Raw genomic sequence first — 19838 nt, forward strand, 5'->3', positions numbered from 1 at the left:
GTGTTGTTGCTCATTTTGTTGGTCAACATTAGGGTATGGCGCGAGTGAGATGCCAATTGTCCTTGTCACCGTCGCCCTCTTTCTTGCTGGTACGGTGCTACTCTTTTAGGTTCCATGGCTTCGGCACTTTTTTTTGATCTATGACTTTATTCTCTTTACTCGTCTGATACCTCACTTAATATGTGACTCTCTATTTTGTTATGAAGATAACTTCCCTACCTTGCTTGCAACCGATAATCAATTCTAATAGTGCTGGAATGTTGAACAGCAGAAAGGATGAATTGTTGATGTTTGTCCTTCTGGATTAGGGTTAGATATTTGTTGGGTATGAGTTTGATTTTATATGTTTGGGTTACATATTAATTTTGGGATTTTGTTGTTTTGGGCTATGGACCTTATATGATCAAGCTTTTTCAAGCTTTTGTATCTGAGCTAAATTCCCTTTTAATCAAATGAAATATTTGCCTTTGGAAAAAAAAAAAAAAAACATGCAAGGCACCTGAAGAAATCGATAATACAGCCGGTTCCACAAGGAACAGTATCCAGACGATAGCGCCATCACCTCCACTGCCCTTTTTCCTTTGCCGGCCCTACCATCCCCCCCACTTCACGCTCTTATTTGGAGACAATTTCTCCTACTTACATGAATCTGCACACTACTATTTTGCCTTCCTATGGTAGAATAGAATAGACTGAATCAAAATGATTTAATTTGAAATAATATTAAAATTGTTCTTGAATTTATATTAAATTAGACTGAAATTAATTAATTCAAATTTGAATGCAAATTAGTGTTTTATTTATTTATTTTTAAATTATTTTTTAAAAAAGATTAACTATTAAATTTAATCAATTAATTTATTTGAAATTATATTAAAAATAATTAAAAACTATGAATTTAAATTTGATGTATCCAATGCATAAAAAAATGGTGTACGAGCAGTTATACAATATCATAGTAATTCCATATAAAACATCCTATATGGAATGATAAATTAATAAAGGATAAACATATATATACAAATGAGTTTTATAAAGTTGTAGTTGCTAAATAATTAAACAGTTTTTTTAAATTAATAACTGAATTATGTACCTGTTAACTTTTGTCATCCATACAATATGTTCACATGAAATCACAATTTTATATAATATTTCAAAAGAGTGGAATCTTAGATTATTGGTTGAGATTTTTTTTTAGCAGAAAATAGAAAATTCATTGGATAATTTTATTTTTATAAAAAGAAAATCTCAATTTTCAACTATGATTTATATATGAATTCAATTCAAAAATATAAAAAAGAAAATATATTAAAATTCAAATGTGTAATCTAATGTATAAGCTAATGGTGAGAACATAAGGAATTGATTTACACTACCACACATTTTTGACAATTTCATACCATAAAATTTGAAGTATTGTCCCACTGATTCTCATCTAATGAGAATGGAGTATTTTTAAAATTATCAAAATTTGAATTTAGGTTATAGTTGAATCTAAATAAGAAAAAAAAAACTCATAAATTGAATTTTCTCATGTGCTTTATCTGTCCTTTATTTACAAAAAAAAAAAAAAAAAAAAAAATCATTACACAATGAGTTCAACCCTAATTTCTAAAACAATGACTATTTGCTGTGATGGTTTGACAATGGAGGAGGCAGCAAATAAAGAAAATGTCTTATTATGTAAAGTAAAAATGCCCATATTAAGCACCAATTGCCAAGTCAAAATAATTTTGTGCCTTCAATTAATAAATATTACATCTAACATTGTTAACGAGAGTCAATTTAAATGCCTTTTTCTTAGTAAACTATAATTTTTCTTTTATTAAAAGATAATTTTTTTTAAGAGCATAGAAGATCTTAATTTAAGTTATGACAGTTGAAATTGCTGGGCTTAATGAAAAATTTCAACAAGTTGTCAACATTCAATTTCTCTTTTTCAAAGAAAAGAATGACTTATTTAGCATTAAAGTAGGCATGAAAAATATATTGTCAAATCTAGATATTATGTTACTCGAAACCATCATAATAGTTTTCCAAATCATTTCGAAATAATTTTTCGGATCTCATCAGGTTCACATAAAATGACCATTTTTGAAAGTCCTTTTGTAATATCAAACTTCCTGCTAAGATTTCTTTATTTGGAAGCTATTTCATGGAAGTAGGGAACTATTACGCTATCGAATGATAATATTACTTGGTCTTTTTCTAGAAATTATCGCTAAAATCACCGGAAGGAAACGTCTGTTACAAGCCAAAGAGAAAAAATAAAAAGTAAATAAATGGTAAGCAAAAGTTAAAAAAGAAAGCTCGTGGATTGGCGTCTTCGTCTTCCTTTAGTTCCCTTCCATTTTGTCTCTCCAAGCTCCGTCTATTCAAGAATAATGCTGTGGAGAAAGAAATTGTGACAGTCAGTTACCAGATTTCAGGGGTAGTCAATTTTTTTTGGCATCTGAGGTCGACCAGCTTTTCACTGTTTGTTTTGTAGATCTGAGGTTGGGGAAAGTTTTTGTATTGTTGGAAAAAGCGGGATTTGATTGCTTTTCTCAGCTCCAGCAGCTGCACCGTTTTGTTCAAAATCCTAGGGACAATTGGAATCCTAAGGCATGGGATTGGGATAGCGTCAGGTTTGTCGCCCAACCCCTTGGACTCTGACACCAACATTTTGCAGTTTTGCTCCGCATCCTCGGAGCCTAAGAAGAAGACTGAAGCTTCTGGGAATCATGTTCCCTTGAAAAAGGCCGCTGTGGATGAAGATGATGGACTTCGCTTGCATCTTGCTGGAGGCTTGAATTCTGTTGAGGAGCTTGTCTCCACGCCCAATAAAAGAGTCCGCTCTGTATCTCCCGGCACAGCTACCTATCCAATGTGCCAGGACGATAATTGCAAGGAAAATCTATCTAATGCAAAGGACTATCAACGCCGTCATAAAGTTTGCGAGGTTCATAGCAAATCCACTAAAGCTCTTGTTGGGAAGCAGATGCAGAGGTTTTGTCAGCAGTGTAGCAGGTTCTCATCTCATTACTTCATTGACCTCATTGATCATTAGTTAAACTTTAACCGTCATATTCTTGTTTATTACACATTATTATTTTTATCTTTAGTTTACAAGTATAGTCTGTTTGATACCTTTGGTTGTTAACTTGGAATATCTCCTTTCTGGATATCATTAATTTATTTTCTCCATGGCTGCTTTGATTTCACTCGCATCAAAACCTTCACTGCTGTTTGCAAGTTTCAAACACTTTCTGAGTTTGATGAGGGGACAAGAAGTTGTAGGCGTAGGCTTGCTGGGCACAACTGACGGAGGAGGAAAACCCAACCTGAGGATGTTACCTCACAGCTGCTACTCCCTGGTAACTAGGATTCCACCAGCAACGCAAATTTAGACACGGTTAACTTGTTAACTGCTTTGGCACGCACTCAAGGTGACAGAATTGTCTGAATGAATTGAATTGTTATTTTCCACTTCATTTGCTTAAATTTATGTTGAAAACTACGGGAAGAACCAGGGAAAAAGTACTAATAACTCATCAGCGCCAGATAGGGACCAGCTGATTCAAATTTTGAGTAAAATAAATGCATTACCTTTGCCAATGGATCTTGCTGCTAAGCTTTCAAATATTGGAACTCCAAATAGGAAAAATCCTGAACAACCATCATCAGATCGCCAACATATATTGCATGGAACCACATCTTCTCCATCAAACATGGACTTGCTTACTGTTCTTTCAGCAACTTTGACAGCATCTGCACCAGATGCTCTAGCAATTCTATCTCAAAGAAGCAGCCAGAGCAGTGACACTTAGATGTCTAAGTTGACTTGCCTTGATCGAGCTACAGGTCCCAATCTGCAGAAGAGAACTATTGTCGATTTCCCTTCTGTGGGTGGTGAGAGAAGTAGTAGCTGTTACCAGTTTCCTGTTGAAGATTCAGATAGCCAGCTTCAAGAAAATTGCACTAGTTTACATTTACAGCTATTTAGCTCTTCACCTGAGGATAACAGTCCACCAAAACTGGCATCTTCTAGGAAGTACTTGTCTTCTGACAGCAGTAATCCAAGTGAAGGGAGATCTCTGTCATTATCTCCTCTAGTTGCACAGAGGTTGTTTGCTTTGAAGAGTACAGCAGAGACTGTGAAATCTGAAAAGATGTCAATCAGTAGAGGTGTCAATGCCAATGTTGAAGGTACCAAATCTCGTGGATGTGGTTTGCCTGTTGAACCCTTTAAAGGTTCAAATGGAGGGGCTAACCGAAGTTCATTTCAAACTTTTCCATATCAAGCTGAATAAACGTCTTCCTCTGGATCAGTTCATTAGTCAGAACGCTGATGCCCAGTTAACTACTGCCTTTAGATTGTGTTGAGCCTGTTGTTTGCTTAATTTTCTGTTTTGCATTTGGACATGAGATAATTCTCAATATCAAGTATTTAATAGTATGGCCTTGGTATGATTCCCTCCACAGGATTAAACTGATAAAGATCCCAGCCATTTCCCAGGAAACTTTGAATGCAGGTTAGTTCATGGGTTTGTTTATAGTATAGATTTTTTTAGGGGGACAGGAGGTGGAGATGCAGTAACAATTGCTTTTGAATACACCTAATTGTCATTATTCTGCTTTTGTTTCAGCTCTACAATTGGCTTTCTAACAGTCCATCTGAAATGGAGAGCCACGTAAGGCTTGGTTGTGTGGTTTTGTCATTTTATTTATCTATGTCATCTGCAGCTTGGGAGCATGTGAGTGAACTGCTATAATGCACATTAGGAATTTTAATGTAGCATTATGCTGACCATTTCTAGGTTTATTTGTTTCCTTGCAGCTTGAAAGAAACCTTTTTCAACAAGTCTATTCTTTGGTTCAAGATTTAGATTCTGATTTTGGAGGAGTGGGAGATTTTTATTGCATACAAGCAGGCAATTAGCATCATATAAAGACGGTGCATAGAATAGATGAGGTTGCGTCCCACTCCCACCCTTGTCCTTCTATGCTTATGTTTCTCTTTTTGTAATCTTAGGGTCTTAGTTAATGATGATGATATTCCATATGGCCAAAGAACAATCAAATTCTAATCTTATCGTGCACATTACATAATAAAAACGATATAGTGTTTATGTGAATTGTGAAAAATATTGGGCATGATTTAATTTTGGCTCTTTGCATGTAATAAAATTCAGGAAATATTCGTTTATGCAAATCTTGGGGAACATGGATCTCCCCGGAGTTGATTGCAGTGTCCATTGGCAGTTGTTGGTGGGCAGGAAAACTCCATTTTGTTAAGAGGAAGAAATCTAACTAATCCTGGCACAAAGTAAGCAGAATTATTCTTGAGTGTTGCTTGTTGACTTGTCTCTTATTTTACGGAAATGCTCATCTACAATTTATGCAGGATTCATTGCACATATATGGGGGGATACACATCAAAGGAAGTCACTGGATCAACTTCTCCAAGTGCCATGTATGATGAGATAAATGTGAAAGGCTTTAAAATTCATGTTTCTTCTTCTAGCATTTTGGGTCGCTGTTTCATTGAAGTAAGAGTTCGAACCTTTTTGTAAGCATCTGAAGTTTAGTAATAAACAATCTTTGAGAATGATGCATGTGACTTCTGCCTATATTATAAACAGGCGGAAAATGGTTTCAAGAGCAACAGTTTTCCTGTAATAATAGCTGATGCTACGATCTGTAAAGAGCTAAGACTTCTTGAATCTGAGTTTGATGAAGAGGCTAAAGACTCTGATAACTTTTCAGAAAAACAAGCTCAATGCTTCCATCGGCCTACATCAAGGGAGGAAGTTCTACACTTTTTGAATGAACTTGGATGGCTATTCCAACAGAGGAAAGTGTCTTCTATGTTTGAGCTTTCAGATTATTCACGTAGCCGGTTCAAGTTTTTGCTCATTTTCTCATTTGAAAGAGACTATTGTACGTTGGTAAAACAATTTTGGACATGCTGGTAGAGAGAAATTTGGACATGAGAGGGTTAGCCAAGGAGTCATTGGAGATGTTGTCTGAGATTCAGCTTGTGAACCGAGCGGAAGGAGGTGCAGGAAAATAGTGGACTTGCTTATCCATTATTCCATTAATAGCAGTGACGTTTCCTCTAAAAAATATATTTTCCCACCAAGTATTGCTGGACCTAGTGGTATCACATCTCTACATTTGGCTGCTTCCACTTCAGGTTCTAATAATCTAATTGATGCTTTGACAAATGACCCACAGGAGGTAATCATTCTTTCATCTTCTTGCTTTTCCTTTCCATTTTCTTTTTTGGTGTGTTGGCTTGCAAGTGGGGACTGGTTAGAAGAGGATATAGGATCTTTGCCAAGATTCCTATGCTCATAAGCTAGCCTGGGGTGGCTGACTTGTGACGCCTTAAATATCCCCTTTTTCATTCGTTCACTCTTGAAACATTCTCCATATGATTATCCTAATTGAACTATCAGGGTATCTATAGTTTTTGAAGTCATCACTTCATAATAGCATCTGCTTTTGAGGTGGTGTTATTGAGAATGGCGACAAAACCCTAGTTTTTTATGCAGATTTGTATCTTGTTTTTCCATTCATTTTTGGCTGCGAGGTTATATGTTTTCTTTTTCACTTGTCTTGGGTTTTGGAGTGGATGGGGTTCTGGGAGGGACGGGGGATTGGAGATTTTTGCCAGAAAAAGTAGTAGTACTATTCTGGATTATTAGTTTTATGTATTGTTTTATGTTTAATGCTCTCAAGAATCATTTTGTGGTAAAATTTCCCTTTCTGCTGCAGATTGGATTGTCCTGTTGGAATTCTCTTTTGGATCCAAATTGCCAGTCGCCACATGCTTATGCTATTGTGACAAATAACCAGTCTTGTAACACATTGGTGGAGCATAAACTTGCCAACAGAAGAAATGGTAAGGTTTCTGTAACAATTGGAAATGACGTGGGGCAACCATCATCTTCAAGAATGACATCAAATTTTCAGCAAGGGCGTAGTTCTTGTGCAAAATGTAAGACTGTGGCAGCAAGATACGACAAGAGGGTTTTGGGTTCACAAGGGTTGCTTCAGCGTCCCTATGTTCATTCAATGCTCACCATTACCATTGTCTATGTTTGTGTATGTCTGTTCTTGCAAGATGCGCCAGACATTGGCTTAGTTGCTCCCTTCAAATGGGAGACTTTGGATTATGGCACCATTTAGTGATAACATGAAACATTTTTGGGGAGAAACAGGGAGGGATCAAAGAAATAACCTATTTAAAGATGTGTTCATCACCTATTAGTGAGAGCAGGAAATATAGGTGCTGCTGCTGGTGTGGCGTCAAATGCTGCCTGCTATTGTTAGGAAGCCTGAGTTCTCCGAGTTATATAGGTTAGGACCGATTATTGTTTGGGATCACAAAATATTTTTTGAATTGTTGAAATCTTTGGATCTGGAGACCTTTAACAGGACAGGCGTTAGGTGCGTTATGAAGTGGGAGACACTGCAGAAATATGAAGGATTTTAGGAGGTGCTTGGTTTAGCTGTTGGATGCAGCTGATGGCGGATACCCAAACAGTTGAATTTAAGTGTTTGGTAAAACTCTAAAAAATTACCCGATAACTGAAAAGCAGCTGATAGGATACTTATCAGCTGCAGATTCTATCAGCTCTAAAATAGGAGCTGTTTAGAACTGCTCTATATATTTTTTTATTTTTTGATTAAAATATTCCTACTTTAATATTTATGCAGTGTCCTTCACTGTATTATCTTCTTGCTCCTATTTGAATTAAAATACCAATTTCTTTTCAATCTGTCATTTTCCTTATTTTATTTCCTTGCTTCTATTTTCATCAAAGCTGTGATTTCTTTTCAATTTCTGTGCCATCATTGTGTCTCCTTCTTGAGCTTATCAATTGAAATTCTAATTTCTTCTCAAGGTAGAATTAACTTGTGACATTAAAGTGCATCAGATTATCCCTTATTGAGTCAAAAAGGTATGATTTTCTGATTTTTAATTCTATTTATATTATTGTTGTATCTCCTTTTTTAGTTTTGAATTTAATTTAATTCTAATGATATGTGATTGCACTGCTTATGAACAAAGAGTAAAAGGTAGCAACTCTAAACTCAAATTATGAATTCATACATTATGATTTCAGTTTAGCTGCATATATATATATATATATCTTAATTGCAATTTCTTTTCTCCTGATGCTATTCACCTCACAAAGAAAAAAATCAATTTCTTTTTCCCCTGTTCACCTAGCAATAAAAAAATCAATTTATTTTTTTCTTATTCACCTCACAAAGAAAAAAAAGTCAACAATAGTTGCTATATATATATATATATTTTTTTTCCTGATGTTATTCACCTCACAATGAAAAAGAATCAATGGTGTTCATGAATCTAATAGCTTGACTTAGAAATTATGTTCTGTGCCTAGAACAGTAGTAATCTGTTAATAGTATGCTCTAGAGCATATCATTTAGTATGTATCTTGTACATATTTTTATTAATAAAAGGCATTTCCACTTTTCCATTTACATAATATATTTATGTGTAATTGAAAAGTTCCATTGATATTTTGTTAGAAATATTATTCTTAAGTTGTTAAGAATATGAGTGACAATATTTCTAGCACAAAGTATCATAAATAGGTTCGCAATCGAGGATACTTCATAATAAGGACATGACTTATCCAGAAAGATTGTATTCATGTTTGTTTCCAAGTTATTTATATGAGATATAAATAAGATGGAATGGTGAGTCTCATGCCATCTAACAAATATGATAGGCACTTATAAATGATAAGTAGGTCGAACCAGTGACACTTATGACAAACACATGGAGTTTACTCTTGTCAATGTTTTGTCATAAATCATATCAGTGCATATAATCTTTAGACCTGAGATAGCACAGTTATCTTGTATATAGGTAGTTTGAGTTTGATACTGCTTTCATATTTGTAATATGTATGGGTATATGGGCATGTGTTGGCTCCTACTAGTTATATATGAAGGTAGGTGTTGATCAAGATGGAATCTGTTCCTTTAAGTAAATAGAGATAAAATCCTATATTCATTTAATTGTTCTTGATGTTTCAAGTTCTTGGCCAGGATAGATAGATTTATTCAGAAAGGAGTTTCTGATGAGAAAATCTTTTAATCAAGAACTGGAATTAAAAGAGAACATAATATTCACAGCAAATGGAGTTTGACATAAACCATGACTCCAGCTTGAGTTGGGATTTTGTAACAGAGAGATTCTAGTGCATGGTAACATATAATTATAGGTTCATTTAAGGTAAACCTTATTACTAATTGGGTGGCCATGACATGCTATGCTAGGTGTTAACCATGGTCTATGAGGTGCATAAAATGATTTAGAGAAATCATTTATGGTAAGAAAGAGTTCTGATGATATTAAGAGTTGATATCATGTCTCATTGCCAATTAGTGATAAGCCTAGTAAGTCACACACATACACAAGTTATCACCTATTTAAATATGATTTAATTAATTAATTAAAGAGTTTAATTGATTAATTAAATAGGTTTGGTTTGCAATTAAATTGCAAAGTCCCTAGCATGACTTGAAACCAAATCTAGATTATTGGATGTGTAGTATAAATTAAATTTATATTTAAAGTGTTTAAATATGAATTTAATTAATGAGAAATTAATTAATAGAGATTAATTAATTAATTTATATTTGATATAAATTACTTAGAAGAAGAAAAATAATTATTTTGGGTTAAGAACTCAAAATTAAGACACAGGGGCATTTGGGTCATTTCACAGTGTGACACGTGGCACCATGAGATTGTGACACATGGGATTACACATAAGCTTGCAAAATGTTTTTTTTTAATCATGTAAGATGATTAAAATCAAGATTAAATATAGGTTTGACACTTGGCACAATGTGATTGGGTCACTTAAACCTAGAGCTAATCAAAGGGTGACATGTGGCAAGGGTTTAATGTGTTAACCTAGCTATTTAAGTGTTGTTATGAAAAGAAAAATAACCAACAGCCACTCCTCTCCTTTGTCACGCCACTTTGAGGCTTTTCATCTATTCTTCTTCATCTCTCATCAATTCAAAGAGATTATCCATCAATCTCTTGAATTAAGAACACTAGAAATTGTTTCTAATGTCTTGTTTACATCTTTAATCTCTTAAAAGGCAGAACTTTAATTTCTAATTAATAGAAAAAGCTTTAGAAGCTGTTCAAGGGCTGTCATAGGTGTTCTTGGTGTGGACAAGCTAGAGGGACAACATCACGGTGTCTGAAGAGCGAATCTTAAAGGCGCAAACGCATATTGCGATTGCATCAAGAGGTTAGTGTAATCGTTCTTGATTTAATCTAGGGTTCTAAAATTAATCGATTAATTTTAAAATCTTAAATGGCAAATCTGAGATCCAAAAACATATTAAAAGAGTTTTAATATGTTGTTTATCATTGAAATCAAATAGATAAAAATAAATCTTGCATGATGCATGTGACCCTAGGTGAAAATTTTTGAATTCAATGGTATAAACTTGTGTTTTTCATGCTTCCGTTCCTTCATAATCTTGTTCCATTCATGATGATAGACATCTTTAGATGTATGAATGCTTTGCATTAGAATAGAAGTTGGTTATACAGTTCTTTTATTAACTAAACAAGTCGATTTCCAATTCTCATGATCAATTTTAATGCTGGAATTAGCTATAATACTAAGAATTATTTGATTTTCATCATTGGAATTTGGAGATTATGGAAAGAGTTATTATTAGTTATCTCATGATAAATTCATGTAATACTGAAGGTCTAGATTATTATTTTTAGTTTTATTTGCCTTTCAAAAGCTTGAATTCTTACAAAATAGGAAACTTACTTTCATGCTTTTTTTCTTGAATTAATCTCAAATGGGGATTTATGTTTAATACTTTTGCATACTTTTATTTGCTTGAATGTTATTTTTATTTGGAGTTAATAGCATTCATCTTTATAGGTTGATATGGCTACAAAAAATAAGGGTGCTGGAAGGGTTGCATGGAGTAGTGAACAATTTAACTTGTTTGTTAAAATTTGTGTTCGAGGCACTAATTTGGGCAAGAGAAATGGTGGTGGATGGGGTGACAAAGGATATACATGGTTACAGAATGAATTGAGGCAAGTTGGTGTAGAGTATACTAAAGAGCAATTAAGGCACAAGTGGGATTGGATGAAAGATCAATGGAAGATGTGGAAAGCATTAAAAGGGAATGAAACAGAATTAGGATAGGATCCCATAAAAGGCACAGTTGTTGCTCCTGATGAGTGGTGGAACGAAAAAATTAAGGTAAGTTAAAAAAAGAACTAGCTTTTAAGGCTTTATTAAACAAATAGGCATTTAATTATTTATTAACACTAATGTTTTGATTTTTATATGTATTAGGAAAATTCAAATTTTGCAAGATTTCGAGAGAAAGGAATTGGACAAGAGCTTTATGAAAACTATCAAGAATTATTTCTAGGAATTGTGGCTACTGGGGAATTTGCATATGCACCATCATCTGGAGTTTTACCTAATGAAACTTAGGAGACGCAACAATTTAATACCGCAGATCATGTTGAGGAGAATATTAGTGCAGAATCAAATTTTGATGATAATTTAAATGAAATGATGAATGCTGGTTTTGGATCTGGAGGTTCATTCAGTCAAGCAGTAGGTGAAAATGTGGGTTTAGAAAATACAAAAAATGATAGTAGTCAACATAACGTGCAAAAACAAAAGAGGAAAGAGTTGTCTAATGACCTTGCAACAAAGAAAAAAAAGATAATAAGGGAAAAAAGGTTTCAGGTGCTACATAGATGACTGATACAGTTAAAGAGCTAAAAGAAACTATAAAAGAGACCATGGAGTCTAAGACTGCAACTATGTGTAGTCTTTTGGGAGATTGCCTTGGTTGTTCTATTGAAGAAGTTATGAAAGATGTATTAACTTTGCCACTTATAGAGAAAGTAAGTGATATTCATTTTTTCTGCACACTATTACTTGATCAAAAGTCAAAAAGAGAGATGTACAATATTTTCGAAGATGCAGAAACAAAGTGGAAATGGCTTCAATTTCATTTCTCATTATGGACTAATGGTGTGTGGAAGCCTTCTACTTAGTAGATGCTATTACTTGTATTTGCTATTTTTCTTATTTTCATTACTTGTTTGAACTCTTAATTATCAAGTTTGGCATTGCAATAAAGTTTTAGTGTAATCATGAACTTTTAAAGTTAAAATATTTAGTACTTGATATTAATTTATATATGAGGTTTATTTGTTTTTATTTTTTCTTGATAGATATGAATGTTGTTCAGCGAATGATTTGGGATGATGATGACGATGAAGTTTGGAAGACAACCACATATGCAGTTGATATTATATGTAGCTATTACTTGTCTTATATTCATAAAGAACCTTGTATGGATTCATTCCATACAGGATTTGTATGGTTACAAGAAATAATGAGAGGTAATGAGAGAAGATGTGTTAATTTATTCGGAATGGATAAAGACACATTAATAAAACTTTGTCTAGATTTAGAGTGTCATTACAAATTAAAATGTTCTAAAAAAATGACTATTTTAGAAAAAGTTGGCATGTTTTTATATGTTCTCGCTTTGGGAGCTTCAAATAGGCAAGTTCAAGAAAAGTTTCAGCATTCAGTAGAAACTGTCAGTAGGAACTTTCATGAAGTATTAAAAGCAATGCTGTGCTTGTCAATTGATATGATAAAACCGACAGACCCCACGTTCAGTAATATTCCTCTTGAGGTACTGAATGATGACAGATATATGCCTCATTTCAAGGTATATTTTTCAAAATTTTTTCTTATCTTTATATGTAGTACTATATTACAAATATCATTAAAAATCATTAAGTATTTTAATTTTTTAAATTTAAACATTTGAAAAATAGGACTGCATTGGAGCAATTGATGGAACTCATGTGTCTGCTTGTGTTCAAGAAGAAAATTTGATTCGATTTATTGGTAGAAAAGGGGTGCCTACCCAAAATATTATGGCTGCTTGTAGCTTTGATATGCAATTTACATTCGTAATGGCAGAATGGGAAGGTATAGCTCATGATGGACGCCTTTTCCAGTATGCTATCAATAAATAAAATTTAAACTTTTCCAAACCACCACCAGGTAAATGTGTATTTTATTTTCATTTTTCTCATTTCTTTTTTTAATTGGTCATAAAAAGGCAAGTACACAGATGTACACACAAACCTTATACTATTATACATTAGTGATTTATTTTTAATAAAATATATTTCATATGTAGGAAAATATTATGTAGTGGATCTTTGGATATCAACAGATGGAAGGATATTTTGCACCTTATAAAGGTACTAGATATCATTTACCTAATTTTCAACGTGGTGGAAGACCAATGAGACTCAAAGAAATTTTTAATCGTTAGCATTCATCTCTAAGATGTTGCATTGAACGAACTTTTGGAGTTTGGAAGGCAAGATGGAAGATATTACGAACAATGCCTCCTTATTCATTTTATGTACAAAGAGATATAGCAGTTGTGTCCATAGCATTACATAATTACATTCGAAGAAAAGCATTGGCTGATCCAGCATTTGAGCGATTAGATAAAAGTCCAAAATTTATATCACCAGACATATTTCGTGATGCAGATGACATTAAAGCGGAAGAAAGTAGTCAAGAAAGTGGAACACTTCAAATGAATGCATTACGTGATCAAATCACTTGTAATTTAATGTTGGCAAACAATGATTATTAATTTTTTTAAATAAATATTATTTACTATAGTTTCAAATATATTTTACTTTAAAATATTTAATTTTTATTTATATATTTCAATAATAATTAAATTTGTTGAAATAATAAATTAATAATATATATTTATTTTAATAATAAAATAATTAGCAATATATAAGAAATTAATAATTATATAATTATTTTAATAATAAAATAAATTAGATGATACATACCTTTATTGGTCATTTTACATATGAACAGCAGCACCCAACATAATTTTACCAAACACTTAACATCAATCGATTCTTATCACTACCAAATTTATCAACTAACGATAACTATCATTCTAGGTTATCATTTGCACTCAGTTAAACCAAACAGGCCCTTAGTAGGTTGGACCTTGGCCTTAAACCCAAATTAAGGGAAATGCAGGGGAGAAAGATGTTAATTTTAAGTAGCCGATTTTTCCTTATTAATCCGACCCCCACTACCAACTAGTCTTACAATTAAAAGAGCTTCTAAGTTTGAGGTGTTACTGATTTTATTTCTTTACGGTAAAGTTGATTAGGATCAATCACAGAACTGAAATATTGTATGATCAAATAGTGAAATATTTGTTAAATTATATTCGAAATAACAGACATGTCCCATTCTTTTTAATATCCATGTGGGCTTTACTTCCCTCCTCTTCACATTCCTTTGACATGAGCAAAGCCACATGGACATAGCCGTTTTCCTTCACCGCCGAATAGTCACATTTGTTTGGAAGCCACATTACATTATGTAAATTGACCTTTGGATCATCATGCATAGTCTTAAAGTCAGTATGGCATTCAAGCTTGTCAAACATAAAAGCGCGGTCATGCCTCGAAAAAATAGCCTGCCATCGCAAAAAAAAAGAAAAAGAAAGGAAAAGTTCAGATTTATTTGAGAGGTTTATTACCCAAAGTGGTTGGCTAAAGTAGTCATGGGTTGAAAGTCGAATGAGAATACTCAAGGAAGGATGCAGCCGCCTCATGATGCGGCGCGCAAGTCCACATCAAACTCGAACATTTGAATTTTTCATATTTTACAGGGATTTTTAATTTGTGATGTATTCTTTATTTTATTAGATAAATTTTATTTATATTTTTTAATTTATTTAATATTGTAAATTACTATTTTTATTTAATTTAAGTCTTTAAATATATTTTTTATTTAAATTAAAACTCTTTAATTCATTTTTATGTAAATTATAATTTAAAACTCTATAAATGCTCATTGTATTTTTATTATGTATTATTCAATGAAGTATTTTTTCTTTATAAAGCTATTTTTGCTTTATTTTATCTTAAACTTTCGATTAAGTTTTATTTATTTTAAAATATTATATTAGATCTTATTTATTTTCAAGAGTTTAATCATGTGTCAATCTTTTTCTGTGCTCCACGCTGCATCAAGTGCTATCAGAGTAAGAATTTTACCCTCATTAGGATGGTCAATGTTAGTGGTGGTGGCAATTAATCTCATGACAGTGATCAGGAGTTGTATGCTGTTTGTCGAATAATTGAAGAACAAACTACATCTTTTCGCAACATAAGACGTCAATTGAAAGAGATTCAAGAACAATTGCACGTCATATTGGGAGTTCATAATGTTAAGAAGAGAAATCATAAATTGAATCAAGCAAGAGGAGTCAACCATGAGATAAGGAATGTGGAGGTGAAAGTAATTCTTATAGAGACATCAAATGATGTTAAAGATTTTGAGCATGAACAGAGAACAACTCAAAGTTAAAGACCCTAAACTTAAATGATTTGAGATCGAAGAATTTGAAAGTTTGATTTTATTTCATTTTGCTATGGGAAATGAACAATAACAAATCATGGAGATTTCAAAGGGGATTGAAGACAAACAATCCAAGAAGACAATGAAAATTGAAGAAACTCAAATTATGGAATTTATGGAGAATGAAGATTTTTCTAATCCTTTAATTCCTATTATTTTTGTTGATTTTATTTGTCCAAATGTTCCAACAGGTGCAAAGAAATGCGAAATTGCTCAAATTAAATTTGTTCAAGTCAATCTTGTTGCTATCATTCAAGAAGAAGATATGATGTGATCTTCCGATAGAAATTTTGATTCTCCAGCACTTTAAAATTCGATGTCAAATTTTATCTAAAGTGTAAATGAATGTTGTGGTGTGAAAATCCATATTAGATCCGAAAACTTGTGTTTTTCATATTTCACAAAGACTTCTAGTAGAAAGATTCTTTATTTTACTAGATAAATTTTATTTATATTTCCCAATTTTATTTAGGAATGTAAAATATTACTTCTATTTAATTTAGATCTTTAAATATATTTTATATTTAGATTAAAACTCTATAAATACCTATTGAATTTTTATTATGTAAAAGTATTAAGATTTATTCAATGAAGTATTTCTTCTTCATAAAGCTGTTTTTACTTTATTTTGTAATAAATTTTGGATTAAGTCTTGTTTATTTTAAAATCTTGTATTAGATTTTATCTAGTTTCAAGGATTTGATCTATGTCAATCTTTTTTCGAGCTACACACGCTGTGTCACCTCAAATCATCAATGAAGTACAATGATTGAATAGGCTTAACACTACGCCAAAAGGTGTTTCTTCTTTTTTAGAGAAATTTTCAGGGAACTCCTGAATTCCAGTCTTCTTGAGCTCACCTCCTCTTATGAACCAAAAGAGTAACGTATTCCTATATTTGGCGGCTACCTATGAGAATATTGCGTCAGTCTTGATTAGGGAAGAAGCAATTCGATAATACATAGGATAGTACCTTTCTATTCGAATAGCTAGTTTCATTTGTTCGGCTGATTTCCTGTTCGTCCATTTGGCTAAGTTGACGAAAATCCAGAATCTCTAAGAGAGAAAAAGTCATTTCTGAGAAGAAGAAAGCGGCAATTAAATGCGGTTATTTTTATTTTCCTTTCTTCTCATAAAGAAAAAAGGAACCAAAATCATTAATAGGTAAAGCAATGCACATTGACATTGTTCTTGAGATACAAATTAAGGGGAAAAATAAAGCAGAGGAATTCCTGAATTATTCAGTACTGTATCAAGACTGAGAATTTCAAAAGTTAACATGTTTCGAATAGAATTGGGAGCAGAAATTCCTTGCAGTTATTGTAGGCTTATTGAGTGGTTCTTGCCAATATTCCCTGCAGGGCTGTATGTAGACATGATAAGGAGAGGCCTGTAAGAATGGAGTGGAGTTAATAAATAATTGATTTATTGACAGGTCTGATCTCAATATACAATACAATAATATACTTGTAATTTGCAAATACACAATGACCCAATCCCTAATCACATAACTTGTATCTCCCACATTGAACACTACACATCATCAACTTACATCTGAAATCCCATCAATATATGCATTTTTTTTATCCAAACTTGCATATATATATATATATAGCAGCCTGTTCAAGATAAAGCAAACAGTTTATGTATTATTTAATTGGAGGCCTTGTAGGGCGCCTTCCTCTAGCAACACTTTGAATTAAGGCTTGTCCGACGCCTTCCCCAAGCCTCTCGATGAGCCCTCCGATGAATTTATTGACAGGTCTGATCTCAATGTACAATACAATAATATACTTGTAATTTGCAAATACACAATGACCCAATCCCTAATCACATAACTTGTATCTGCCACATTGAACACTACACATCAACCAAATCTGAAATCCCATCAATATATGCATTTTTTTTAATCCAAACTTGCATATATATATATATATATATATATATATATATATATATATATATATATATATATATATATATATATATCAGCCTGTTCAAGATAAAGCAAACGGTTTATGTATTATTCAATCGGAGGCCTTGTAGGGCGCCTTCCTCTGGCAACACTTTGAATTAAGGCTTGTTCGACGCCTTCCCCAAGCCTCTCGATGAGCCCTCCAATGAATTTATTGACAGATCTAATCTCAATGTACAATACAATAATATACTTGTAATTTGCAAATACACAATGACCCAATCCCTAATCACATAACTTGTATCTCCCACATTGAACACTACACATCATCAACCTCCATCTGAAATCCCATCAATATATGCATTTTTTTTTATCCAAACTTGCATATATATATATATATATTAGCCTATTCAAGATAAAGCAAACGGTTTATGTATTATTCAATTGGAAGCCTTGTAGGGCGCCTTCCTCTAGCAACACTTTGAATTAAGGCTTGTCCGACGCCTTCCCCAAGCCCCTCGATGAGCCCTCCAATGAATTTATTGACAGGTCTGATCTCAATGTACAATACAATAATATACTTGTAATTTGTAAATACACAATGACCCAATCCCTAATCACATAACTTGTATCTCCCACATTGAACACTACACATCATCAACCTACATCTGAAATCCCATCAATATATGCATTTTTTTTTATCCAAACTTGCATATATATATATATATATATATATCAGCCTGTTCAAGATAAAGCAAACAGTTTATGTATTATTCAATTGGAGGCCTTGTAGGGCGCCTTCCTCTAGCAATACTTTGAATTAAGGCTTGTCCGACGCCTTCCCCAAGCCCCTCGATGAGCCCTCCGATGAATTCGATGATTACCTGAGAGGCAAGCCGAGCTGCAGTTCCCAACATGCTGGACTTCTCAACGCCCTTAATGCCGTTGGCTTGAAGGCCATTGACCATGTTCTTTGCACAAACTGCGTGCAGATGGTACTCACAAACCGTGCAACGATACACTCGGCCTGATCTCTTGGTCCTATTGCATTCTCCGCATACAAAACCAGGTTCCCCATTTGGAAAACTCATGGTCATGGCAGCTGGGAGGATTTTTAGTGGGTGTGGATGCACTGAAATTTTAATTTCGTAGGACAGCATAGCACAGCAAGGATGCATCTGATAACTACAGGCGTTGCATCTGAAAGTGTAACCTTTTGCAGCCTTCCCACAAACGTCACACTTTGATTTTAAAATTCCACCTTTAACTGAAGCAGCAAATTAAAATGATATGTGAATAAGTTTATAAGCGATCAAGATCCAACTAGGCAGCTATAGTAGCTATTACTGAACCGTAGAATTCACCTGCTTTTGAAGAGAATAAGAGTTGGTGATGCATGTGGAGAGGATGGGCCTTGAGTTCTCGAGGAACCAAACCGCAGAACTCATGTAACTGAAAATCGCATTGTAGGCAAGTGAACCTCGTGCCTGAGCCGTATTCCTTGCAGCCTGCGCAGGTGAAGAGTTCGGGCATGTCAACCTTATACAAGCCATGTTGGTGGTGAAGGGAAAGAAATACTTCTTCTCCCAGGCCTAGGTGAGGAGATGTTGGCAATTCAAGCATAGGACTTTTGGGAAGATATGCTTGTGGTTGAGGAGGAGGGTTTGGGAATTGCATTGAAGGAGAATTTTTCAGGGGAAATGAAGTCGTCTTCTTCAATGGCCTGTTGTTCATGATGGCTTGGCTTGTGAGAATGGCTAGCTATGTGGATTAGACTTGTTTCTAATTGCACCACAGAAGGAGAATATTTATTTTGCTGGAAAGTTGGGCACCATCAACCATGTGCAGGGCATGAAGAAAAAGGATGATGCCACTCAATCACATACATATTGCATTGATTGCTTGTGCTATCACCGTTTTATAGAAAATAAATAGATAACCGGAATAAAAAAATTGAAAAAAAAAAAGAAACAAAAAAAGCACAAATTGAGACTTCAAAACAAATGGGATGAACACATGGGTATATGAATTATTTTTTTCTTTTTGGGTACTACTGTTCTTGATTGACTGATTGATTGAATAGCTGAAATCTAAAACACAAAAACCATTTAAACTTGCTAACATGATACATATCCCATAATCTGCAAACAAGCAGTATACATATACATATGCGATTACTTTTATAGTTCAATCACATGTATAGAACACATGGAAAAGGGAAGAAGCAGATTAATGGTATGATTTAAAATTAAAAGTGAGGCTGTGACAGGCACTGAAGATATCATATGAAAAATTTTGCATACGGGTCATGTCCCTTGGAGGTGAGCACGAGAATCCACAGATAGGGCCCCTAGAAACAGTTTCGATTCCTTGCAGGA

General features: G+C 33.6%; 3 protein-coding genes and 1 pseudogene across 3 annotated transcripts; 3 read left to right on the forward strand and 1 right to left on the reverse strand.

Annotated features, from left to right (window-relative positions):
* Positions 1-2385: 2385 nt before the first annotated feature.
* LOC131171139 (squamosa promoter-binding-like protein 14) lies at positions 2386-7768 on the forward strand (annotated as a pseudogene).
* Positions 7769-10389: 2621 nt separating this feature from the next.
* Positions 10390-13196, forward strand: LOC131171362 (uncharacterized). Its single transcript, XM_058131273.1, has 3 exons — positions 10390-11285; positions 11382-12789; positions 12899-13196. The coding sequence occupies exons 2-3, from the start codon at positions 12247-12249 to the stop codon at positions 13100-13102; spliced, it is 747 nt and encodes a 248-aa protein (XP_057987256.1). The 5' UTR covers positions 10390-11285; positions 11382-12246; the 3' UTR covers positions 13103-13196.
* LOC131169084 (uncharacterized) lies at positions 10962-11525 on the forward strand. Its single transcript, XM_058130598.1, has 3 exons — positions 10962-11120; positions 11229-11285; positions 11382-11525. Exons 1-3 carry the CDS (start codon positions 10962-10964, stop codon positions 11523-11525), a joined length of 360 nt encoding a protein of 119 aa, XP_057986581.1.
* Positions 13197-17548: 4352 nt separating the features above from the next.
* On the reverse strand, positions 17549-19584 carry LOC131171363 (protein VACUOLELESS GAMETOPHYTES). Its single transcript, XM_058131274.1, has 2 exons — positions 18825-19584; positions 17549-18727 (listed from the first exon to the last, which is right to left on the reverse strand). The coding sequence occupies exons 1-2, from the start codon at positions 19192-19194 to the stop codon at positions 18231-18233; spliced, it is 867 nt and encodes a 288-aa protein (XP_057987257.1). The 5' UTR covers positions 19195-19584; the 3' UTR covers positions 17549-18230.
* Between the last annotated feature and the right edge of the window lie 254 nt (positions 19585-19838).

The sequence above is a fragment of the Hevea brasiliensis genome, chromosome 12 (assembly GCF_030052815.1).
Source record: "Hevea brasiliensis isolate MT/VB/25A 57/8 chromosome 12, ASM3005281v1, whole genome shotgun sequence".
NCBI classification, from domain to species: Eukaryota; Viridiplantae; Streptophyta; class Magnoliopsida; order Malpighiales; family Euphorbiaceae; genus Hevea; species Hevea brasiliensis.